The sequence below is a fragment of the Dermacentor andersoni genome, chromosome 1 (assembly GCF_023375885.2).
Source record: "Dermacentor andersoni chromosome 1, qqDerAnde1_hic_scaffold, whole genome shotgun sequence".
In the NCBI taxonomy this organism is placed as follows: Eukaryota; Metazoa; Arthropoda; class Arachnida; order Ixodida; family Ixodidae; genus Dermacentor; species Dermacentor andersoni.
Window position 1 is genome coordinate 78,023,984 of NC_092814.1, and position 21,518 is coordinate 78,045,501.

Sequence of the window (21,518 nt, forward strand, 5' to 3'; positions counted from 1 at the left end):
TGTTGCTTATTTTTTCACCATCATTAGAAAGCACACGCTCGAAACTACGCGTTTCCTTGATAATTTGTTGTGCTTTCTCGTTGCCTCCCCATTACGGAAAATGTGATGTTGTCCATGTACTACACGGCATCGATCTTGTTAAACTACATCTTCTTGTCGGCGCGGAAGGTAACACAATATGGTGACATGAAATGAATAGAACCGAAGGAAAATTTTGTTGTGTTTAACGGCCCAATTTTTACTTTGTCTGTCATCAACGACCGGGCGCAAAGACAGTCACTCTTTGGGCGTAATTGCATTTCGTACTCGCATCCAACCGGCAAGTAATAGCGTATCGCCCAAAAGAAGCTCTGAGGCTCGGCCCGGAAGCATAGAAACAAAAGAATAAAGCGGTATTTTTCAAACGATCTACTTTTTTTTCGCTATGCATATCGATCTCGTTGCCGGAAGCAAGCTTGTATATGCGCTTCCTTGCAAGCACGCTTTCTTTAATGCAGTGCAGTCTGTGCATCCTGTGAAGTTGCCACATGTCATTTTGAAGAACCAGCCTTGTGTCTAGGGAAAAATGCGTGCCGGCTTTGGGGAAGAGCTTTTACGCGGGCCACCGCTTAGAAAAACAGGTCTGGTAGGTCTGGCAACCACGCCCTCGCCTGGGAAGGCAACGCCACAGCGGCGTCCAAAATGTCGATATTTCTTTTACCTCGAAAACCTTTCAGAACAAAGAACACTCATTTATAACTAGATCCAGTCAAGGGTATTGTGTCACTGTTGTAGAGACGAACTTGTATCTACCCTGAGGAAAGCATAGCGTTCTGAAGCCACTCATTTATCGCGGCAAAAACGCGAACGCGATCCCCAAGGCGCGAAATCCAGAGGGCGCTAGCACAAATAAACTGTGGCACATGGGTAAAGACGGTCCTCTTTTAATGCAAATGATCTACATTTTTTGGCACCTTTCGGTGGTCTGATTGTTTTATGCTGTAGGTGAACAACTGCTGCAAACAAAGTAGTTAACAGTTGATCGGTTGCCCTTCAGTCTGAGTTATTAATTCCGTTTTATAGTGGCGGTTCAGTGGTCATCCGTTGCGATGTCGGAGCCCAAAATATCTCCGAGTGATCCGCTGAAGCTTTGGTACAGCATAAAGGGCGATGTCAGGTGAGTGTATGGTGGTTTCTTTGTCTTTTTTTGGCAGTATTCATCGAATAAGCTTTGCTTTTCTGATGTTTTAAGAGTTAGTTTTACTTTTCGTAAATGGCTGTCTCGGGGAGAAAAAAAAAACAACGAAAAATATGGCAGGCTAAACTGGGTTCCGTCTTTTTTAGATGATTTTGCAAGGTTTTATTGCCAGTCTACTGATTCGGCGCAGGAAGAAAGCCCTCAAGTATTGTTTTACGTAATCTATGTTGTCTCAGATGTTAATCGCAGTGTCGTAGAATGTGAGCTCTGCTGAATGTTCGCTTTGGTAACATCCAGCGTCCTTTGAACCGACTACTACGTATGCTTACTTTATGAAATCACTGAGAAAAAGAAAGTTATTTAGTGCCTAGTTTGCAGATTAATTTGGGAAGGGATATGTCTGGAGAGGTGCCGGAATCGACTGCATATTCAAAGCAAATTCTGTAAGACTTAGCGCCGAACTGCAGTGTATGGTTGAGTTTATGTTGTGACGCCAATATTCAAGTTACTGGTATTGTGGGAACAAAATGCGAACAATTCACAGGCGTGTTGGTATCGAAAGGTGATTGGGTGCGTCATTGTGCACCTCATTTTTTCTTGATGGTTACTGCGGAGTTTTAGCGTCTGCAGTGAGCAAAAGACTCTTTAGTTTGACTGGTGGGCGTATTTCGGTTCGCACTGCTTTCAGTATGCAACCTTTGTTTCTTTGAGCTTTAGGTCTGCAGTGTAATGCATTATACTTGCGTGTGTTGTGCATGTCGCCCGTTTTAATAACGACCAATACTAGCGTTTATGTATTTCCATGTGTGTTACTGTTATGTTCCGACTGAGTTAACCTTTGATTTTGCAAGCCACTACATACATTTACTTCAGATTATTGAACTGGTGGCTCTATTTCCTCATTATTATTATAATTTTTTTTTTTGTTTCAGGACAGCAAAAAGTGTCGCCTTGGAGTCACTGACACTGCAGTCTGTCGACCATTCTGTTTATGTCATGTTGCAGATGAACTGCGACTTCATCAAAAAGTTCGAGTTTCTGAACATTTCAGAAATAATAGTCACAAATCTGCGAGTAAGTGATGTATTTCACTAGGGTCATGTCATGGTACTAGTGCATTGTGGCGTGGCAGGGTGACCAGATGAACTCAGGCCACCAATTGCAAAGCTCCGTCAAAACAGGCCCTCATGAGTGGCATGGATTGTCCTGAGATAGCTCAAAACAAGCATAGCATTTTACCAAAGTGGTTTATTTTAAATAAGAGATTGTTTAATTAAGGACATACATTTGTGTATTTGTATGCATGATTGAGGAGACGGCTGGTTAGTGGTACTTAAGAAAAGTGGTGAAAAACCAGTCGTCGTTACAGATTGTAGTAATGCTTATGTTAAGCAATGATTCCGAGAGATTTTGGTTCCTCCTGTTCTTTCCAATGGGAAGTGGATGCATCAGTCTAGGTTACCTGAAAACTTTGGTATGTGAAACAATTCACAAATTCATGAATATGGGTTAAATTACTGTTTTTTGTATTGGAATTGCTCCATTTTCAACAAATCCCCAAAACCAGCATAAATGACTGAATAATTCTGCAAGCAAATCTTCTCATTTGTTAGTAAGGCTTCCGTGTGGGAGCTTAGACGTGAGCCTTACTAAATCTTATGTGGTTGGTGTCTTATTTATTTCATCATGTTCCATCCCAACCCGACAGGATCATGTCACCCTCTCGGTGTTAACTCTGCAAAATCAACCCTAATCTGCTTGTGATGTGAGGAACTGGTCACCTGGTCACGTAGGTAATTGAGAACTGAAGGGATCACATAGGGTATTGAGAAAGTCCACAGCTGTCTCGATGTAATGTCAGAAGGGACATTGAATACGCAAGTGAGAAATAAGTACAATTAAAAAGGAAAAGGGTGGGTGAGAAGCTTTGCTTTTGAAAACTGCTTTTGTGAATTTTAAACTACAGCAAATCATGTTTCAAATAGGTTGTGTTTGTGTTGCCATTTTGTGTTAGCGAAATTATTGGCATGTCATAGGTGTCATAGGAAGCTTTATCAGCAATTCTGGTTTGTGACCAGGGGCATCACATTTGGGGCTTCCTTATACTATAACTATTTAATATTGTTGCTACTTGGTTGCATTTTGGTCTTCCTTAATTTGCATGAAGGCCAGAGCATTTGTTCCCAAGCATGGACATTTGTGCTGAGCATAGGGAATTTGTGCCCAATCATGAGCATGAATGCTAGGTTTTGCAGTATGCAATGAGCAAGTGTGTCTGCTATAAACAGGAGCTCATGTCGCACTGTTGCATTAAGGGAATAGTCCGGCGATATTGTTTATTTTATTTAGTACATTCTGCTTACCAGTTAAGGTCCAAGCATGAGAGTAAACATGATGAACTGTGGTGTGTATCGTGCTTGCACATGTGAAAAACACAACTGCGATTTTTTTAGGCTATTTTAGTCTTGTAAAGCTTTTTATTTAGTTTTTGTTTCATATGTACAAAACGTGCCCTAGATATTCTGATGAGCGGCGGCCATTGTGACACGACAGCACATTCGAAGCTGTCTGCTGTGTGCATTTGCTGCATGTTTTGCTCTCTGTTGGCACACAAACATGTTTCAGTAAATTTTTTTGCTCATGCCAATGCTTTATTAATGAAGCATCTGGGAGTAGAAGCCCCTTCTGAGCAAGATCTACCAAGTGTGCATAGTTTGGAAAGTGTTTATCGCGTTTGGAGACTTGTTTGACTTCAGGCATTGTTTTTATTTCCTGTTTTTCCATTTGCCACCATATCCCAGCTGTGTGTGCGATGAGGGAAATAGGCACTGCATGTTTCTATGGGCCCTCAGTGCCATGTCTTTCAATGAAACAGAGAGCTGTGGGAGCTCTTTGGAGTCATAAAGCAATGACAGCTCTGATTTATGCTGTTTGGACTACTTTAGGAACTTTGGTCCTGATGATGATGAAGAGGATTAGATTAAACTGGCATGTTTTGTCCTTGGTGTTCTGGCTTTCGCCTTTCTCCACGTCGAGACTGAGCAACGTTGAGTGATAGCATGCCAGCTGACGCGGGCAGAAACATAATTGTGAAGTTCTTGCATGTCCAGCTTTTGACTTTTTGCTTGCCTCTTGGCTCTGCATCAACACCAAATGATACTGAGTGACTCTATGCCAGAAGACGACGGTAGCAATTCTGAATGTGGGTTGGCCTTTATGTTTAAACAACTGCATAAATGACCGCAATGGGGTCATTTCAAGTGCACATGCAGTGAATTTCGGCCTGGGGATGAGCGGTTATGCTGCCTGCAAATCTAGTTGACCCAGTATCTTTTAAATGGAGGGATGTGCATTTGTCAGCATTGGCTGTTTCTGTTGTTATGCTTCAATTGTGACCTAACTGAAGTTAACAGATGCCACTTGCGTTTCTAGAACCTTTCATACTTAGATAACTTGTGAAAAGTCACATCTGGTGTATCGCACTTCACTGCACAGTGCCTCTACTTCACCATTACGCTGCATTACTGAAAGAACTAGCTTGCAGCGCAAAATTTAGAAAAAATGTACTTGCAAGGCCCTCACAATGGAATTATTGCAGCGAAGCATGACCCAATTGCACAACACAGACATGTGACATTGCACACACTCTGGCCAGCTCATTCCGTCTTCAACTTCGGATTTCCAAAATGTCCGAGTTTGATAATTAATTGGTCAGTCAAGTGCTTGCTTTATGCCAGCTGCGTGTTTAAGAGTGAACGTGGACACCTGCTTTCTTCAAAGACCATTTGTTTTCATTTAAAAAATGGCCTTTAATCCTTTTATATCCCTTTAAAAAAGTTGCCGCTTTGCAGTTGTGACCACATTTGCTGAAAACCATTGCACAGTGGTTAGCATGCTTGTGTGCTGTACTGAGACTTGCATGTCAGATACACAGTGGAGCAACTCTCTCTATATGAATTGGTTTGAGGTGGCAGGGACCGCAAAATTTCGTGATAAGTTTGCAAGTTATTTCCAGATTGTTGATAGGCATTGTACAAGTTGATATAAACCAGAAGCGCATTTATTTTTTACAGAATGGCATGAGCCTGATGGAGATCTCTGATTGCTTGAGAATTCTTGCGAAGTATGCCAAAGAGATGTTGAAGCCTACAAAAGAACGGTACAAGCACTGGAATAAGATCCCCTTTATGAAAGCAGGTGCCCCACAGAAATGGACCAGGATGGATGTAAGTTCTGTATTTGGGGCCAGAATGACATCCTGTGTGAGAGAATATTTTCTGGCTTCTGAGCTGTTTCTTGGATGGTTATAGACCTTTTACAGTGAGCAGTCTACATACCAGGGGCCGCCACAGGCTCACCACCAGTGAAAACCTTCTGAATTGGAAGCAAACAGGCATCAGCTGCCTCATGCCGCTCCAGCAACGTTCCGCTAAGAGGCTGGCTATCACTTAGTACTAGTTATTTAAAATGTGGAAGAGCAGAGTGAAGACGTGCTCTGTTGGGAACTGCAAGAACTGTGACAAAGACTGCACGAGCTTCATCCATCTTTGCTGCTCAATGAGTGCCTGTGTTTATGATCGTTTGTCATGCACGCCTTTCCGCAAGGCAACCGCAACTAATCCAACCGCCGGTGCTGGATAGCCAGCTGCCGGCAATGATCGCCAAGCTAATACCACCTGCAGCAACAACATAGGTGTGCCACCATGTCTTGTGCCACCACCGCTGGCACAAACTATCAAGAAACTTTGATAAGCATGCAAGTCAGCGCTCATTCTCCATACGCACGTCATACTGACATACTAGAGTTTGTGCACAAGAATAATGATAAGACCAGACTGGAGCAAGTACACAAACACCAGACACCAAGCGCAAGTGTACCTGCTCCAGTCTGGTCTTTTCTTTATCTCAGCGCTCCAACTCTCCTTTGTTTGACCAATTAGCCCACTGTTAAACTCTGTGTGACTGACATACTTGAGCAACTTGCCTTTCTATAGCAGCAAAGTCAAACATGGAATAATAGGCAGACACCATGAGTTTTCTTTATGCGCCGGGAATCGGAGGGCAGACGAGTGATCGCTCAGCCACTTGCAACATTTGTCCATGCGTACGCTAATACATTTCAGTCTGCACTCTGAGTAATTGGAAAGCCATTTTCAAGTTCTATCAGTGCTGGCAACAAGAATGATGTGATCGTAACGAACCACTGTGGTCGGAGCAGGTCAAAACGAAGTTGTCATACATATACAGTTAACGACAACAGGTGCACGGCCGTAACAGTTTTACAAATCTACTGCTGTAAAGACTGAATATAAAGGGTAAAAGCAAACATAGAGCCACATTCGTTGTCTTCATATAGTACACTTGCACTTGATACGATTGCAGTGCAGACTGATTGGATAGATGAAAAGTATACTTGCACTGCCTCTGCAGCTTTGGCCAAAGTCTTGCCTACCAATTGACTGCTCCCCATGGTGGCCAAAATGGCAGCTGGCTGAGCAATGTTTGTGGCTGGCCTGGCCATTGTAAACAAGCGAGCAAATGCCTGAAAGCGCTCAATGATGGGAGCTGTCACATGACCATATATGGCGTCGCCCATGGTTAAGGTGCTGTAAATAGTCTATAGTGCAGACAATAGTGAGAACACACAAAGTTAGAAGACAGGTCCTAATTGACTGGTTTATCTGTTGACTTAAACCGACCACACACAGACAGTGCACAACTGCATATAGACATTACACATGCACATCAAGTCGTAGGATATATTCGCAGAGAATAAATGAAGTTGTATTCACTTCTACTGTCATTAGCATATGTGCATTTGCATCACCATTTCTGGCCTGCACTTTAAGCAGTTAAAAACATGAACAGGAAGGAGACAGCATACAGGACGGTGGGTTTCTCATATCTTTAAACAAAAGTTTGTCTTACAATGTTAACGTGCTGATCAGCATACAGGACGGTGGGTTTCTCATATCTTTAAACAAAAGTTTGTCTTACAATGTTAACGTGCTGATCAATTTGACTCGTGTTAGTCTTAATCCGAGTATGCTACTTTGCATATAGTACCATGTGTCTGTTAGCTACCATATATGAACTACTCATTGCAGGAATTCTGCCAGTGCACAAAATTGGAGAATTCAGCCGCCCAAGGGCTTGCATGGTGCAGAAAAATGCATGGAGGATGTACCTACTTTGCATCTTTGCGAGCTTCTGAAAGGCAGTGAAACCTTGATGTAACAAAGTTCGTAAAATGACAATTTGCTTTGTTATATCAAAATTTAATTATATTGAAAATGAACTTTTTATGCAAATAAGTACAGCCGATAGATTTTCTTTCACAGAAGGGGCTGCAATATTTTCCGAATGATTGGCCAATCGGAAAAAACAAATTTCAATTGGAAAGAAATTCATTTCCTTAAATTTGAAAGGCGGCGATGCAGTTCGATGCTATTTGATGTCAAGCATGTGGTATTCACCGATGAGAAAGGTAAAAATGCAAAAGAAGAAGAAAACATGCAGATCTCACACACTGTGAGAATTGATGTAAGTGAAGCTTTGTACGCTGTTTGCTTTGATTGACAATAATTAGCTGTGATGTTGGTGGTGCACATGTAATTTCTTAAACATTTAGTCCAATATGAGAGTGGCGAGTTGATGTTAAAGGTTACCTTGCATGCACCACTGCTGCTTGTCTGCGTAGTCCACAGAACACACAGGGAGACTTGTTTGCTTGAGGCCTTGTTGTGCATCATTGTTCATAATCTCCGAAAGTTGAGCATTATCACTGCCTCGCATGGCACATGCATCATAGCAGAATTGTTAAACTTTAATTGAATTATGGGGCTGTACGTAATTCAATTAGTTATTATAAAATTGTATGTATACATTGTATACATACATTCACGGTCTGCACCACATTTCGCTGCATAGCGAAGACGCTCCTATTCCGCGCGACGCTTCTTTCAGGCCTCAGTGTCTTTGACGCTAAGGGAACGCTTTGGAGCCATTTTGCTGGCGCATGTTTAGGTGCTCCTGCATATGTGACCAGCACGCTGTTGAGATGCCAACTCCAAGTGGTCTTTTCAGGCTATAGACGATTGTAATGTTTACACTGTCACAGCCCAGCACGCGACCTCCACCCCTCAGCACCTGCACTTCTTTTTGCATAGGAAAGCATACTACGTGCCATACGTACAAATTTGGTGGCGTTGTAAGAAACCCAATGGCATGCACAGCAAGACCATTACAGCAGCGCCTAGAAAGTCGAGAGAAGAGGCAAAGAGAGCTTCGCTTTAAGAGAAAAAGAATTCACAGTGTATATTTGCAATAAGCACTGAACATTAGCGCAAGCTTTTGGGCCAGTTGGTGCATGATGAAATTGAATAAAAGGGGGGTACCAGCGAAACACAAAGGACGCGCACACAAGGAAAAGGCGTTAGACATGGACAGACGCTGGACTTTCAACTGTACTTTATTGAAATTTACATTGCCACACATAACCTCCGACGCATGCGTATCTTCAACTCCTCCCAAGACATGTGCATAGATAACACCTTGAAGATACATTACCGCGTAAAAACAGCTGATGCATGCGCAACTTCTACTCCTCCCAAGACCTGTGCATGAATGTCAATTTTTTATTAATCATATTTTACCTACTCAATAGGTAAGCACGTTCCTTGTTTGTTAAACATAGACGTATCAATGACACAAATTTCTTTCTCATTTCCAATGTGAAAAGCTTCTAAGATTTCGCTTTCGTTCTAGTCTTGCCCTTCCTTAAAATGGTCACACGTCCGAACATGTAATGTATCTTCGAGGTGTTATCTATACCTGAATTTCATGGTAGGGTCCAATCTCTGGAGTCGTCTGTGGCGATTATCCGGATTGTCCCAGTGTTTTTCTGCCAGTTTTCGGATGACACTGCAGAGGAGGCAGTTGGCATCCGCTCTTGAGAAAGGAATTGCAAGCAGTGAATTTGGTTCTTCGAGTGCCTTCTTCGCTTCGGCATCGGCCAGTTTGTTGCCGTGTATACCACAGTGACTGGGAATCCACTGAAATGTGATGTGGTGGCTGTTTTCTTGCGCTAAAGCGTACAGCTCGGCAGTTTGAAGAGCCAACACTCTGTAAGCACTTTCTTTCAACACCACTCTAAGTAGTTGCCGAGCCGATTTTGCGTCACTGAAGACTGCCCATACTTGAGGAGGCTGTCGCGAAATATATTGAACTGCCTCTCCGATTGCCACTAGTTCCGTGGATGTTGTAGTCATCTTGTTACACAGACGAAACCGTCGAATAACTTGATGCGCAGGCACGACGAAAGCCATGCCAGATGCATACGACGAGACCGATCCGTCTGTATACACATTCACCGAGGAGTCATATTCTTTCGACATATATTCAAGTGTTAAATGTCTGAGGCCGACGGTAGGTATGGAGGCATACGTGGGAGGTCAGCAGGGGCAAAGTATGATGGTATGGCAGATTCTTAGCATTTAATGGCTCTTGAAACAGTGGAGTCCGGCCGTATGTCATGAAGTGTCGATAAAGGGTGGCTTCCATGACGGCACAGCAGTCGCAGGAATACTCGAAGAGGTTCGCATCGTAGATAGACAGGTAAAGGGGTGACGCGAGCCTCCTCAATTGTTCCGTAGGTTGAGGTGCAATGTGGAACACTGAGACATGTTTTCAGCATCTGTGCCTGGGCACTTTCTGTCGTACGCAAGCATGACCGGCTCATACTTGATAAAACTGGCCGGCTATACCGAATGTAGCTGACGTAGAGAGCCTGGTACAGCCGGAGTAGTGAATGCTCAGATGGACCCCACTTCATGCCAGCCAGAAAGCGAAAAACTTGAGCAAGCCCAGTTAATTTTTTCTTTAACATTGCCACATGTTTCGACCATGAAACACCGCGGTCAATGACAACGCCGAGGTATCTGTGGTGGGTCACATATGGGATGGCATTGCCATTGATCATAATTGGATACCCACACATAAGCTTCCGTGTGAATGCTATCACAGCGCACTTACCTGGGGCCAGTTGCAGTCCTTGGCACTGCAGGTACTGAGACGTTAAAGAAACAGCTCGCTGCAATCTTGCACGAATTTGCGGTTGCGTGACTGGGGACGCCCATATACATATGTCGTCTGCGTAGGTACTGATGCGTACTGTATCAGGAATTATTTCCGCAAGGCCAGTAAGGGCAACATTGAAAAGAGTCAGGCTGAGCATTCATCCTTGAGGAACTCCACGGACCACAATGTGTCTTCTCGTTTTGCCATCATTCATGGACATGAAGACTGTGCGACCATCTAGGTAATTTTCAATCCACATGTAGAGACAAATAATACAGCCGAGGCAAGTTAGGTTGTAGTTTTTTTTTTTTCAGGGAAGTGCGGAAAGTGATGAAAGGAATGAAATGGGGCACCTGCTTAAGTATGTTGACTGCGTGCAGACCGCTTGGTATGTCTTCAAGAGTCGTTCGAGTAGCATTTGACACATGGTAAGCGCGGTCATAGTTAGCTAGACTTGGCACACAACATATCGCTGCGACAAGTTCAGGGTGTGATCATTACACGGGAAAGAAAACAAAATCGAATTTTGACGACAAAATTTAGGGGTGCTATCATTATGCGAGTAAATACGGTATGAAGAGTAAAAAAAAAAAAATTTGAGAAGGTTCTACAGAGTATGTGCTTTGCTCCTGGTTCCAATGTCTGTATTTTAGACCACACCAAAAATTAGATGTGCAGATTCGATGTGAATGTTATCTCTACTGACGTTCATGTTATGCGGGAAAGCCGTGGCTTTGCAAATGTGAAATTATGTATGCACCTATTGTGCATGGAGCATTTGTTCTCTTTGCAGCAAGTGCCAGGTTGCTTTCTTTCTGCCTTTAGGCTCTTGAAACAATGTTTGTCAGGTTGGGGAACATCTGTTAAAACTAAGTTGATGAGCATGATTATCACGCTCAACCAACTTTGCTTTGTAAGCAAGCTGGCCTAGTCTAGCTCTATGAAGTGATACTGGAGTGTTTGCATACTTTTTACTTCATTTGTACAGTACCGTACAGTAATCGACAGTATTGTACAGCAACAGAAGTGTAGAGTAATGAATACGAATATTTGTATTGGCAGTGTTCAATGTGGTGTTCAATATGTAAGAGATCAGACTGCTAACCAAGCCTCTATGGGAGGTTTTTTTTTTTTTTTTTATTTGAACCTCAAGGGTCCCCAGACGGGACCTTTCATGAGAAGTGGGCGCATTAATGGCGGATAACAATGATTGTTGCATAGAATTATAAAGAGTATGTAGCTTCTTCGATGGAATTATTGAAATCAGCGGGATCAGGGATAAAAGCTTGGCTGCAGCCAAGGTCATTCCAGTCGTGGGCTGTGTGCACAAAAAATGTCTTCTGGAACTTAGCACTGCGGGCACGATGCAGGATGATGCTGTTAGGATGGCCTGTGCATGGTGTTTGATGCACTGGTTGGATGAGTTGGCTGTCTTGGGGTAAACAATGGAAAAACTTGTGATAAAGGCAGAGGTGTGAAATATGGCAACGGGAAGCGAGAGAAGGCACTTGTAACTGATTCTTTAGAGCAGATATACTAGAGTATCGTGAGTAGTTTGAAAGAATGAAACATGTAGCACGATTTTGAACTGATTCGAGAGCTGTAATAAGGTTAGACTGATGTGGATCAAAGACTGCGCTACTGTATTCAAGTTTAGGTCGCACAAGTGTTTTGTAAGTTACTAATTTTAAGGAAAAAGGTGCCATGCACAGGTTACGGCAAAGGTACCCAATTGTTTAATTTAGATGAATTTATTATGGGGTTAATGTGGTAAGACCTTGATAAACCACTAGTGATGTAAACGCCAAGGTATTTAACGGAGCTAGTGGAAATAGTGGTGGTATCCTTGATTTTATAAGTAGGTAGAGCATAATTTCGGTGGCAGTGAAAAGAAATTAGTACAGTCATTGCAGTATTCAGGGGTATTAGCCAAGTAGCGCACCATTTCTGTATGTTATTCAGGTCATTTTGGAGGACAGAAGAACCATCAGTGTTAGTTATAGGGCGGTAGATTACGCAATCATCAGCGAAAAGGCGTATAGTAGATGTTACTATGGAAGGCAGGTCATTAACATATATTAGAAAGAGCAAAGGGCCAAAAACTGTGCCTTGGTGTACTCCTGAAAGAACATGCGATTAAGGAGACGAGAAGCCATTAACAGAAACAAATTGCATGTGGCCAGTTAAGAAGTTTCGAATCAAGTTAAAGACATGCGACTGAAGGTCTAAAAGAGGCAGTTTGAGTAAAAGGTGGGAATGGGGTACTTTGTCGAATGCTTTCTCGTAGTCTAGGAACAGTGCATCGGTTAGGATATTGCGGTCAAGATTGAATGTCATGCACGAACAAAGCTAATTGGGTTTCACATGAGTGGCCTTTCCGGAATCCATGCTGGTTGGGATGAAAGTAGTTGACGGATGCTAGAAATGTCGCAACACTGGAGTAAATTACATGTTCTATGATCTTAGAGCATACACTAGTTAGCGAAGTGGGTGTGTAGTTACTTGGGGATGATTGGTCACCTTTCTTGAAAACTGAGATGACCAATTTGCCAGTCATGTGGAACGGAACCAGTATCAATGGATTGCTAAAAAATGATGGAAAGAATAAGACTGCAAACATGTTTAGTATTTTTTTTAAACTTTGGAATTAATTCCATCGATACCACAGGAAGATGAACACTTTAGTGAATCGATTATATTGACAATACTGTGCGGGTTGAAGGTGATGGTGTCCATTGGTGGACGCGGCAATGGCGGGAGATTGGGAACATTGTGAGTTGTTTCGTTAGTAAAAACTGAACAGAATGCGTGGTTCAGTGTTGGAGGTACGTTAGATACGTCTACCAGCAAGCCAGTGCTGTCACAGAGTGAAACAGTAGTGTTTACATTGGGGATAATAGTTTTCCAGAAGCGCTTTGGGTTGGTTTGTAACATTTCGGGGAGGGTAGTAGATTAGAACTGGCGTTTAGCTTAGGCAGTCATAGTGGAGTATTTTTTGGCAATAGTGTGATATTTCTGCCACATGCATTCAGTGTTAGGCAGCTTGGCGGAACGATAAAGGCGCTTTTTCTTGTCCTTTAAACATTTTAGTGTGATATTAAACCACGGAGAATGCATTCGCTCTGTTATTCTGATGGTGGGGATGTAAAGTTCTATTAAGCGCAACAACTCTGATTTGAAGAGGGACCAGTTTGACTCAGTTGAACGTAGGTCGTAGGTAGAGGTGAAATTGTTATAGAACACAAAGAGATTGCGATTCATGCTAGTGTAGTCTCCTTTGTCGTATAGCGTTAGTATTTTTTTAGACATTGGACTTCTGGTAATATTGGTAGAGAAAGTAGTATGGACTACACCGTGGTCACTGAGGCCCGTAATGTACGAAGGAGCGCCAAAATCTTCAGGGTGAGTAGTCAAAATAAGATCAAGAATATTAGATGAATGGTCAGTCGTGCGGGTGGGCTCAGAGATAATTTGAGTCAGGCCAAAGATTAGACAAGTGTTCAAGAAGTCACTACAAGCATAACTTTTTGTTGGGGTGTTGGCCATATCACTCTAATCTAGAGACGGAAAGTTGAAGTTGCCAGAAAGCAAAATGGGCGTGCTAGGGTGAGATGAGATTAGTGAACCGAGCTTGTCATGAAATAGAGGTATGAAGGAACTGTCCATATCAGGCGGTCAATAGCATATACCAATAAGAACGGGGGGTACGAAGCTTGACAGCACACCCAAATCATTTCCAACGAGGTTACTACGTTCACAACTGAACAGTTTAAAAAACACTTGGCAGTGATGAGAACACCGCCACCAGGGCAGCCGTCAGGTCTGTCTTTCCGGAATATATCAAAATCAGTTAGCTTGGGCATGATTTTGGAATCTAAGATCGAGGAATTCAGCCACGTTTCGGTTAGCAGAACGATGGTACTGGACGATGAGCTGATAAGACTATACAGTGGAACCCCGTTCATGCGTTTTTCACCGGACCGAGGGAAAAAAAACTTAACAGCCGGGAAAACGCAACAGTGAGGAAAGCTCCGAAAATGAATGAAAAAAGTGCAGCTTCAACTATAGACTATTTATTTCCACAAAAAAGTCTAGAATGGTGGCTTGCCGTTTCTTTCGCTCGCTAGAAATCACCACACGTTCTTCAATAGCCTGGAAGGCCGCATTGCTGTCAGCGTCGCTGTGAGGTGCGACGTACCTGCGGAGGAGGTCCAGAGCCGCGACGGCTTCTCCAAAGCTAGGATTTGGAAACTCCCCGGCATCATGCGGCTCGTGCTCCTCGTCGTCACCGCGCCACGACAATGGCAATGGACGAAGGAATATCCGCGGGAAATGTTGCCCTCTTTGGTGCAATCATGCTAACGTGCTAACGATTGTTTAGTATTGCTGCGGAGCGTGCGCGTCCGAGCAGCCCGGTTGCGCGCAGTGCGGCGTGGTTTCGCGAGACATGTAAACAAGAGGGGACAGCTGGCCCGATAGGCGCAGCAACGCCATGAGCAACGCCAACTTCCGGCTTCCCTTTAGCTATAGCTTCACAAAGAGTGACGTCAGGGCCACTCCCGAGTTTCCTTCCTCCGTGAGTCGACCCGTCCAACAAACCATGCGGTGACCGTAATCACAGTGATGATAGTGAGAGCATTTTTCATTTTTCTCTCGAACTGGCGCGCGGCTTTTTGCAGCCAGTTCCATAGCCAAGCCCGGTCAAAACTCGTCAAAAGCCAAAATGGCGGTTGGAGTGCGTTGCCTACTTTAGCCCAGGAGGGTTCGGGTTGCGACGCATCATGCGGGAACGTTTTCACAGCTACTACGTAACAGCGGGGTTCCTTATACATTGGGTCCTATGGAAGCTATGCCGGGACCGGATGAAAACGACGTAGTAGCCGGGAAAATGCAGCAGTGAGGAACGTAACAGCGGGGTTCTACTGTATAGGGAATCTCGTTTGGGCATTATACTGCGAATGGTGGTGTAAAGAAGTCATAGGCGATCGTGTCTGGGCTTGACATTGTGGCTTAGGTGGGTTCATAGCTGCCATGATTTACGCTCAAGTACTTTATCAGCTGTGTGATCAAAGATGTAAGTTTTGCTACTAGAAACTAGTCTATTGTGACGGAGCTTGTAAGAAATGTGGCTAGCTTTCGTGAATTCAATAAGCCGTTTACAGGCGAGTTGGGTGTTAGGGGAGAAGTCTTCACTCAGTGCGTAACCGGTTGATTTAAAGGGCAACTCTGGAGTTTTTTTAACCATATTAGGATGTCGTCATTTTTAAATGGCATTGGCAGTCATGTCACTGGTAAGGTGGTTCAATTTGCTTATAAATTCATCAACAATTTTAAATAACCAACAAATGGATACCGAAACCAGAACAGGTAGCTGCTTCATGTGACGTCACAATGAGTCAATGACGTCAGACCCTACACTACTATAAGGCAAATGCGCAGAACATGTGCTGAACACGCAGTACACGTGGCGCTCACACCAAAGAAGCGAAGCTGATGATATCTCCCGACGCCACAGGGAGCTTCTTCAAATTTTCCGAACAAGACAGCGGCGATTTCAGCGATGATTTTAGCGACAGTGGCGGTGTAGTCTCTGACGTCACAAGCACAGAGTGGCCAGTAAAAAGTCATGAGTCAGGAACGCAACCGATGTTTAAAATTCATTTTCAGGAAAACTAAGTGATTTGCAGCCATATCGTTTGGCATCGATAATCAGAATGCAAATGAGAACGTATATTCAAAATTTCATTAAGATTAGTGGACGTAGAAAAATCACCAGAGTTAGGGTGATCCATTCCTGTAGTACCACCGAGCCTACTAAGCACTGCGATGGTTTGGTCAGACTTTATATAGTCTAATCTAGGGGAGGGCATAGTCTAACCTAGGGGAGGGCGCGGCAATTGTCCCAGGTAGCGATGAAGTTGGCCACGGGCGATGAAGATACTGTGGCGGAAGCAGGGAATCCACGGCCGTTGAAGCGTGACATTGCAGTGGATGGTCCGCGTTGGTTAGAGCATGCGTAGGGGGTAATCACCAGCAACGGGTTGGCTGCTGATGAAGTGCATGCGGACAGCACCCTGAGAACAGCGAGCAGCCGGGGCCAGGAAAGTGTGGTGAACTGTGTGAGGAAGAAGCGAAGGCAGTTAGGGCGATCCATTCCTGTAGCACCACTGAGCCCACTAACTGATTATTACTGATAATGTTGTCGCGATCACAAAATCAGCCAGTAACTATTGGTGGGCTTGGCTGCGTGCAATGTAGCCACACGACATTGCAAAGAAAAGAGAAAGCATTTTTTTCGTTGTTTTATACACGAGACTATAAATTCCCTGCTGCCTTGTTGATCTGAAATTGTCTGTGTACTCTTGTTTGAGTGAAAACTCCACACGATGAGAATTTCTCATAATAGTTGCACTTATGCTGTCGAAATGCCAATGAATAAAAGCTACCCACTATAAAAGCCAAATTTAAATTGCACTTGATATTAGTTGAACACAATCGTCCAAACAATGCACACTTGTGAGCATGTGGCAATGTTTGAGACATCGTTAACCCTAGAAAAGTGGTGGAAAAAAAACTCTAAAAAGTGTTCAGGAAATGAAATTTTTTAATTGCTCATCTGGATAGCAATTTTTTTATAGATTTTAAATATATAGACGTGGGGGTTGTAAAATTGCAATTTGATTATGAAAATACGAAATAACAAGAACCATGTACGGTGACTGGAAATTTCAGGGGGAGTATGGTAGCGCGATTCAAAGACGGGACAAGAGAAGACACACACGCCTGAGGGGGCAGGAACATCCAACTGGCAGCCACCATATTTAATATTTCTGCTGGATGAACAGAGTAAAACTCGACGAGACAAACTCAGCCTTGACATTAAAAAAAAAAAAAGTTGTAACCAAGTAAGACTCGTCTATGGCACTGGGCCCTGAAATACTTTTTCAGCATAATACGAAAATGTTCCTGTTCTGTAGACGAGGCTACTGGGAACATGTGAGCCAAATTTATTGCACTGCAGGCATGAGGGAACTTACAGTCTCGTGTCAAAAACAACAAAAAACCGCTTTGTCTTTTCTTTGCAATGTCATGTAGCTACGTTGCAAGCAGCCAGGACCACCAGCAGTTCTTGGCCGACTTTGTGATCACGACAACATTCTCAGTAATACTGTAATTGCTAATTTTGAGTAAAGGAGGGATGCGGAGCTGAAAGGTCAACTTTGGTGCTGACATGCCAATTTTAATGAAATTCGACATGAGGCTTTGTCTTCTTGTTAGAACAAGTAGAAAATTTTATTATCTTAGCACAAATACAAAAAAGAGCTTTTCATGTCCCATTGACCAAAGAAGTGTCACCTTAGAAAAACTACTATTTTAAAAATTAAAAACTTCGATAAAATTTTTTTGAATAACTATATTTTGGACGCCATATAGTGTAGGATAGAACTAGCCACTTGCAATTTTATGCCTTCTGTAGAAACCGTGTCACTTCAAAACCACGTTTCTTTTTGTTGTTGTTACAGTGATTAAGAAATTGTACTTTTTTTTTTAGAGCACAGCTTTTAGGCGCCCGTTCCTGTGGCGAGTGTCGGCATCCCTTGTGACCGAGCGAATGAGTACAGCAAAGGGTGAAAGAGCGAATGCAAAGCGCAGCAGGGGATGAAAGGCTGCGATAGTGAGGAGAGCGTGAGGAGGAGAGGGGAGGAGGAGGGTACAGCAGAACCATGAGGCTGAAAGTGGAGGTGGAGGGTATGGCGAAAGTGGGAGAAGAATAGCGTATTGTCATGCAAGATGGGCTCTATTGTGACGAGGTCTACGAGGTGGTGCCAGAGTAGAGTGCGTCGGCTGTTCACTGATGGCACCACCAATACCATACATGGAAGCAAAGCGCCGCATGAGTGGAGGTCTGTCTGCAGCGGCTGCTGTGAATCGTGCCCACGCGTCACCCATGCAGTGCTTCTCACGATTTCCTGATTAGCGAGGCAGTCGTGCCACACTTCACTCCATTTGCAACATGCGGCACGTGACAGATTGTCCGTGCCAGCCAATATATAGTGAAATGAAAGCATCATAGAGCTGCGCTCAAATTTCGATTGAGGGAGTATCATGATTGTCGGTGAATTTTTTTATAGAGGCAATTTAGAAATTCAAGATTTCCCTAGTCTTATTCCTCACAAACTTTCAGCCTAGTGACAATCTTATAGTTTTTGCCTTTGCAGTTTTGAAACTAATACCCTTGCCACATGGACAAGGTTAATGCCATTAAAAATGTGAGGCCTTAAGTTTCTTAATTCCATTATATTTCGGTCACTGCTACACGTGCATACTTAACCTTTTCAGGGTCGATTTTTTTCGCCATATGCAACTGCCCAGGGTTGATTTTTTTTATTGCAGATTCCAATTCTTCTGAGAAACCTATTTCGAAAGAAATTTACCATAATTTTTCTAGGGTGACCGTAAAGTGAGAAAAGAATGTTTTGCGTTGGTATATATGTACTGTTTACTCATGAGTAACAACAATAAAAAAAGGAAATAAATTTATAAGAATTAAAAATTTGATGCATTGTTATACACATAGTTGAAAGCTTAAAAGATGCGCAAACAAAAATATTTCGCAAGTCAAATGTTCCTGCTCTTACACTAATATTTACGTTCGTAGCATAATCGAACTGCGTAGGTGAGCGCACTCAAGAAAACTATGGTTGTGTGCCCGTCAAAAAAGCAAAACGTGCGACAAACTTCCGCTAATCTTCACCTTATCGCCAACCAGAGGCGATTAGTTTTCAGAAGTCTCCAAGAAAAAAGAAAGGAAAAGGAAACGCATGCACGGCGGCATCCTTTCTATGCTCGCCCTTGGGAGCACTAAATGAGCGAGAAACAGGTGGCCGCCCTTTGAGCGAATAGTAACGAGATAGCCATCAGTTTTGAGAGCGCAGGAAGCCGAAGCTGCCCGCGGAACAAAACCCAAACCGCTGCCTGCCCGTGCGGGCGCCAATGTGCGAGCAGTAGTATATAGATGCACCGGAGCAAACTAGCTCTAAAACAAACCATGCAACGAAAACCGAGAGAGGGAGGCGTGAGAAAAAAATTGCATGTATTCCCACATAGTGGCAGCACATGCCAAGAAAGAAAAAGTTAGGAAATTGGCGTGATTTTTAAGCGTACAGACAGCACCGTAAATGTACGGCATCGACCATTTTGGACTTGTTTGCAGCGCCGTGTATTTACGTCATTGACCCTGAAAGGGTTAATGACATTAAACATCGCAATTGTGATAGCTGCAGTGAAACGGTTAAGGCTGCTTTCCAATCGTAATACAATTTTTAAAGAATTTCTTAGGCAGCAAACATTTAAGAAATGGCATGAAAATATTAATAGACGTAGTTTATGTAGTTTGCTTCAGAAATGTCATTTTTGAACCCTTCCGCAAACTGAAGCCAAAACTTTCGATGCATTCGATAACCAAGTGAGTTGTGATGGTTGTGAGAATGCACTACATTGGGAAAAAGAGTGCTTTTTAAAAGAATGTGAAGAATATCATAATTGTTTTTCGCTACAAAATCGTTTAGTATTGTCCGAATGTGGAGACATTGCGAATGAGAGTACGCATTTGATGGCCAAGTGAGTTATGAGTATGCACTACACCTTGAGTGGCATTAAGCTTTAATGCCATTAAGCATGTCCGTGTGGCACCCCATGAATCACATAAAAATTTAAGATATTAGCAAATTAATGTCATTTTCAGTGCCTGCGTGTCATGGGTGTAAAACTGCAAATTGCCCGTAAAATTCAAACCGAGAAAAATCCATTAAAAGATCTCAAAACATGCCAAAACACATGCAACTACCAGGTTAAAAAGCTAATTTTCTTCTTTGTTTGGAAATCCAAAAGACAAAAAATTAGAAAACGCGTATTTCTGACAAAAATTTTGATTTAAGCCCCACATTCCCCCTTCAGTAAATGAAAAATATGTGTCTGCTATGTCAAAAAGACAAGAAAGTTTCATTTTTTGCAGTTGTGTACACATGCCAGTTGCATTTAGCTGCATCTACTAAGTGCAGATCGCACCGACGTGCTGTGTAGCATAGATACCGCGGCCATCGTGGGGGGTGCTGCGATGAGTCCTCTTGTTGGCGAGACAATCGGATAACCGCATGCACTGGCTGGTCTCTGTAAGTGACATAGCTCCAGGTACCTGAGTGCCCGTCTCGTGTCAAGAGAGGGCTGCACATGCCTGAACTGGAAGTAGCGCTGTAGAGAGAAAAAGTAAATAAATAAAAACTTTTGGGCAGCCTTGCCCTAATGCCATCCTATGCCCCCTGTGTAGCTTCCAGTGCACTAGCAGAGATGAAATAAGAGAGAAAGCTGGGCATTGGTGCGATGAGTATGGCAGACTCCTCTTAACTTGAAAGGTTTGAAAAGATTTTACCGCAGGAGATTAGTCATCTGTTAATGTACGGCCATTCTATGATTAATTAGAACAGTGTTTCACGGCCCCTTTAAAACGGCATAGATGCTCGAGCAGAAAATTAGACAATCCAAACCCGCCATGGTTGCTTAGTGGCTATGGTGTTGGGATGCTAAGCACGAGGTTGCAGGATCGAATCTTGGCCATGGCGGCTGCATTTCGATGGGGGTGAAATGCAAAAACAGCTTTGCACTTAGACTTAGGTGCACATTAAAGAACCTCAGTTGATCAAAGTTTCAGGAGTCCCCCACTACAGCGTGCCTCATAATCAGATAGTGGTTCTGGCACATAAAACCCCATAATTTAATTTTTAGACAACCCGACAGAAGCTTTGGTGTCTTTACTGCTGCTTTCATTGAAAGATTATGTAACTGACTCAAATGATTACATTGTTTGATTTGGGAAGTGCAAAGAGCACTGTACACAAGTTTCGACAATACTTCCTGTCGAAGTTTTACTTTTTGGACTACCCAACATGCTAAAAATTGTGAAATCTCTCCAAAAGTGCAGTCTTCATTTCATATGGTGCCTGACATGGCTAATGGAGAAGTTGAGATGGTAATGTTTAACTATTCATCATTAAACTGTTAATCAAATTGATATAATTCCTATGGGTTGGTAAGGAAAGAGTGAAGGTGGCGTGGTAATTTGACAAACTTCTGCTACACGTGGTGAAAGTGATGACCAAGATTTGCTCATTTTCCCAGTACTAAGTACTGAAAACTAAACCTGCACATGTGGACATGTGTCCACTGTCAGAAATTTAGTGTTTACCTCTGCCTTTGCTCAAGCAGC

At 43.1% G+C, this 21,518-nt stretch overlaps 1 protein-coding gene and 1 long non-coding RNA gene across 2 annotated transcripts in view; one reads left to right on the forward strand and one right to left on the reverse strand.

The window, feature by feature from the left end:
- Nucleotides 1–859: 859 nt before the first annotated feature.
- Nucleotides 860–21,518, forward strand: part of LOC126544060 (uncharacterized) — a 34,200-nt gene continuing 13,541 nt past the window's right edge. The window contains exons 1-3 of the mRNA XM_050191264.3: nucleotides 860–1,156; nucleotides 2,110–2,251; nucleotides 5,251–5,403. Of these exons, the coding sequence (XP_050047221.2) occupies nucleotides 1,089–1,156; nucleotides 2,110–2,251; nucleotides 5,251–5,403 (363 nt within the window). The 5' untranslated portion in view covers nucleotides 860–1,088. The remainder of the gene's footprint in view (nucleotides 1,157–2,109; nucleotides 2,252–5,250; nucleotides 5,404–21,518) is intronic.
- On the reverse strand, nucleotides 15,896–20,560 carry LOC129380509 (uncharacterized). The gene is made up of 2 exons (XR_008608610.2): nucleotides 20,348–20,560; nucleotides 15,896–16,370 (listed from the first exon to the last, which is right to left on the reverse strand). It is a non-coding gene; the product is annotated as an uncharacterized lncRNA (long non-coding RNA).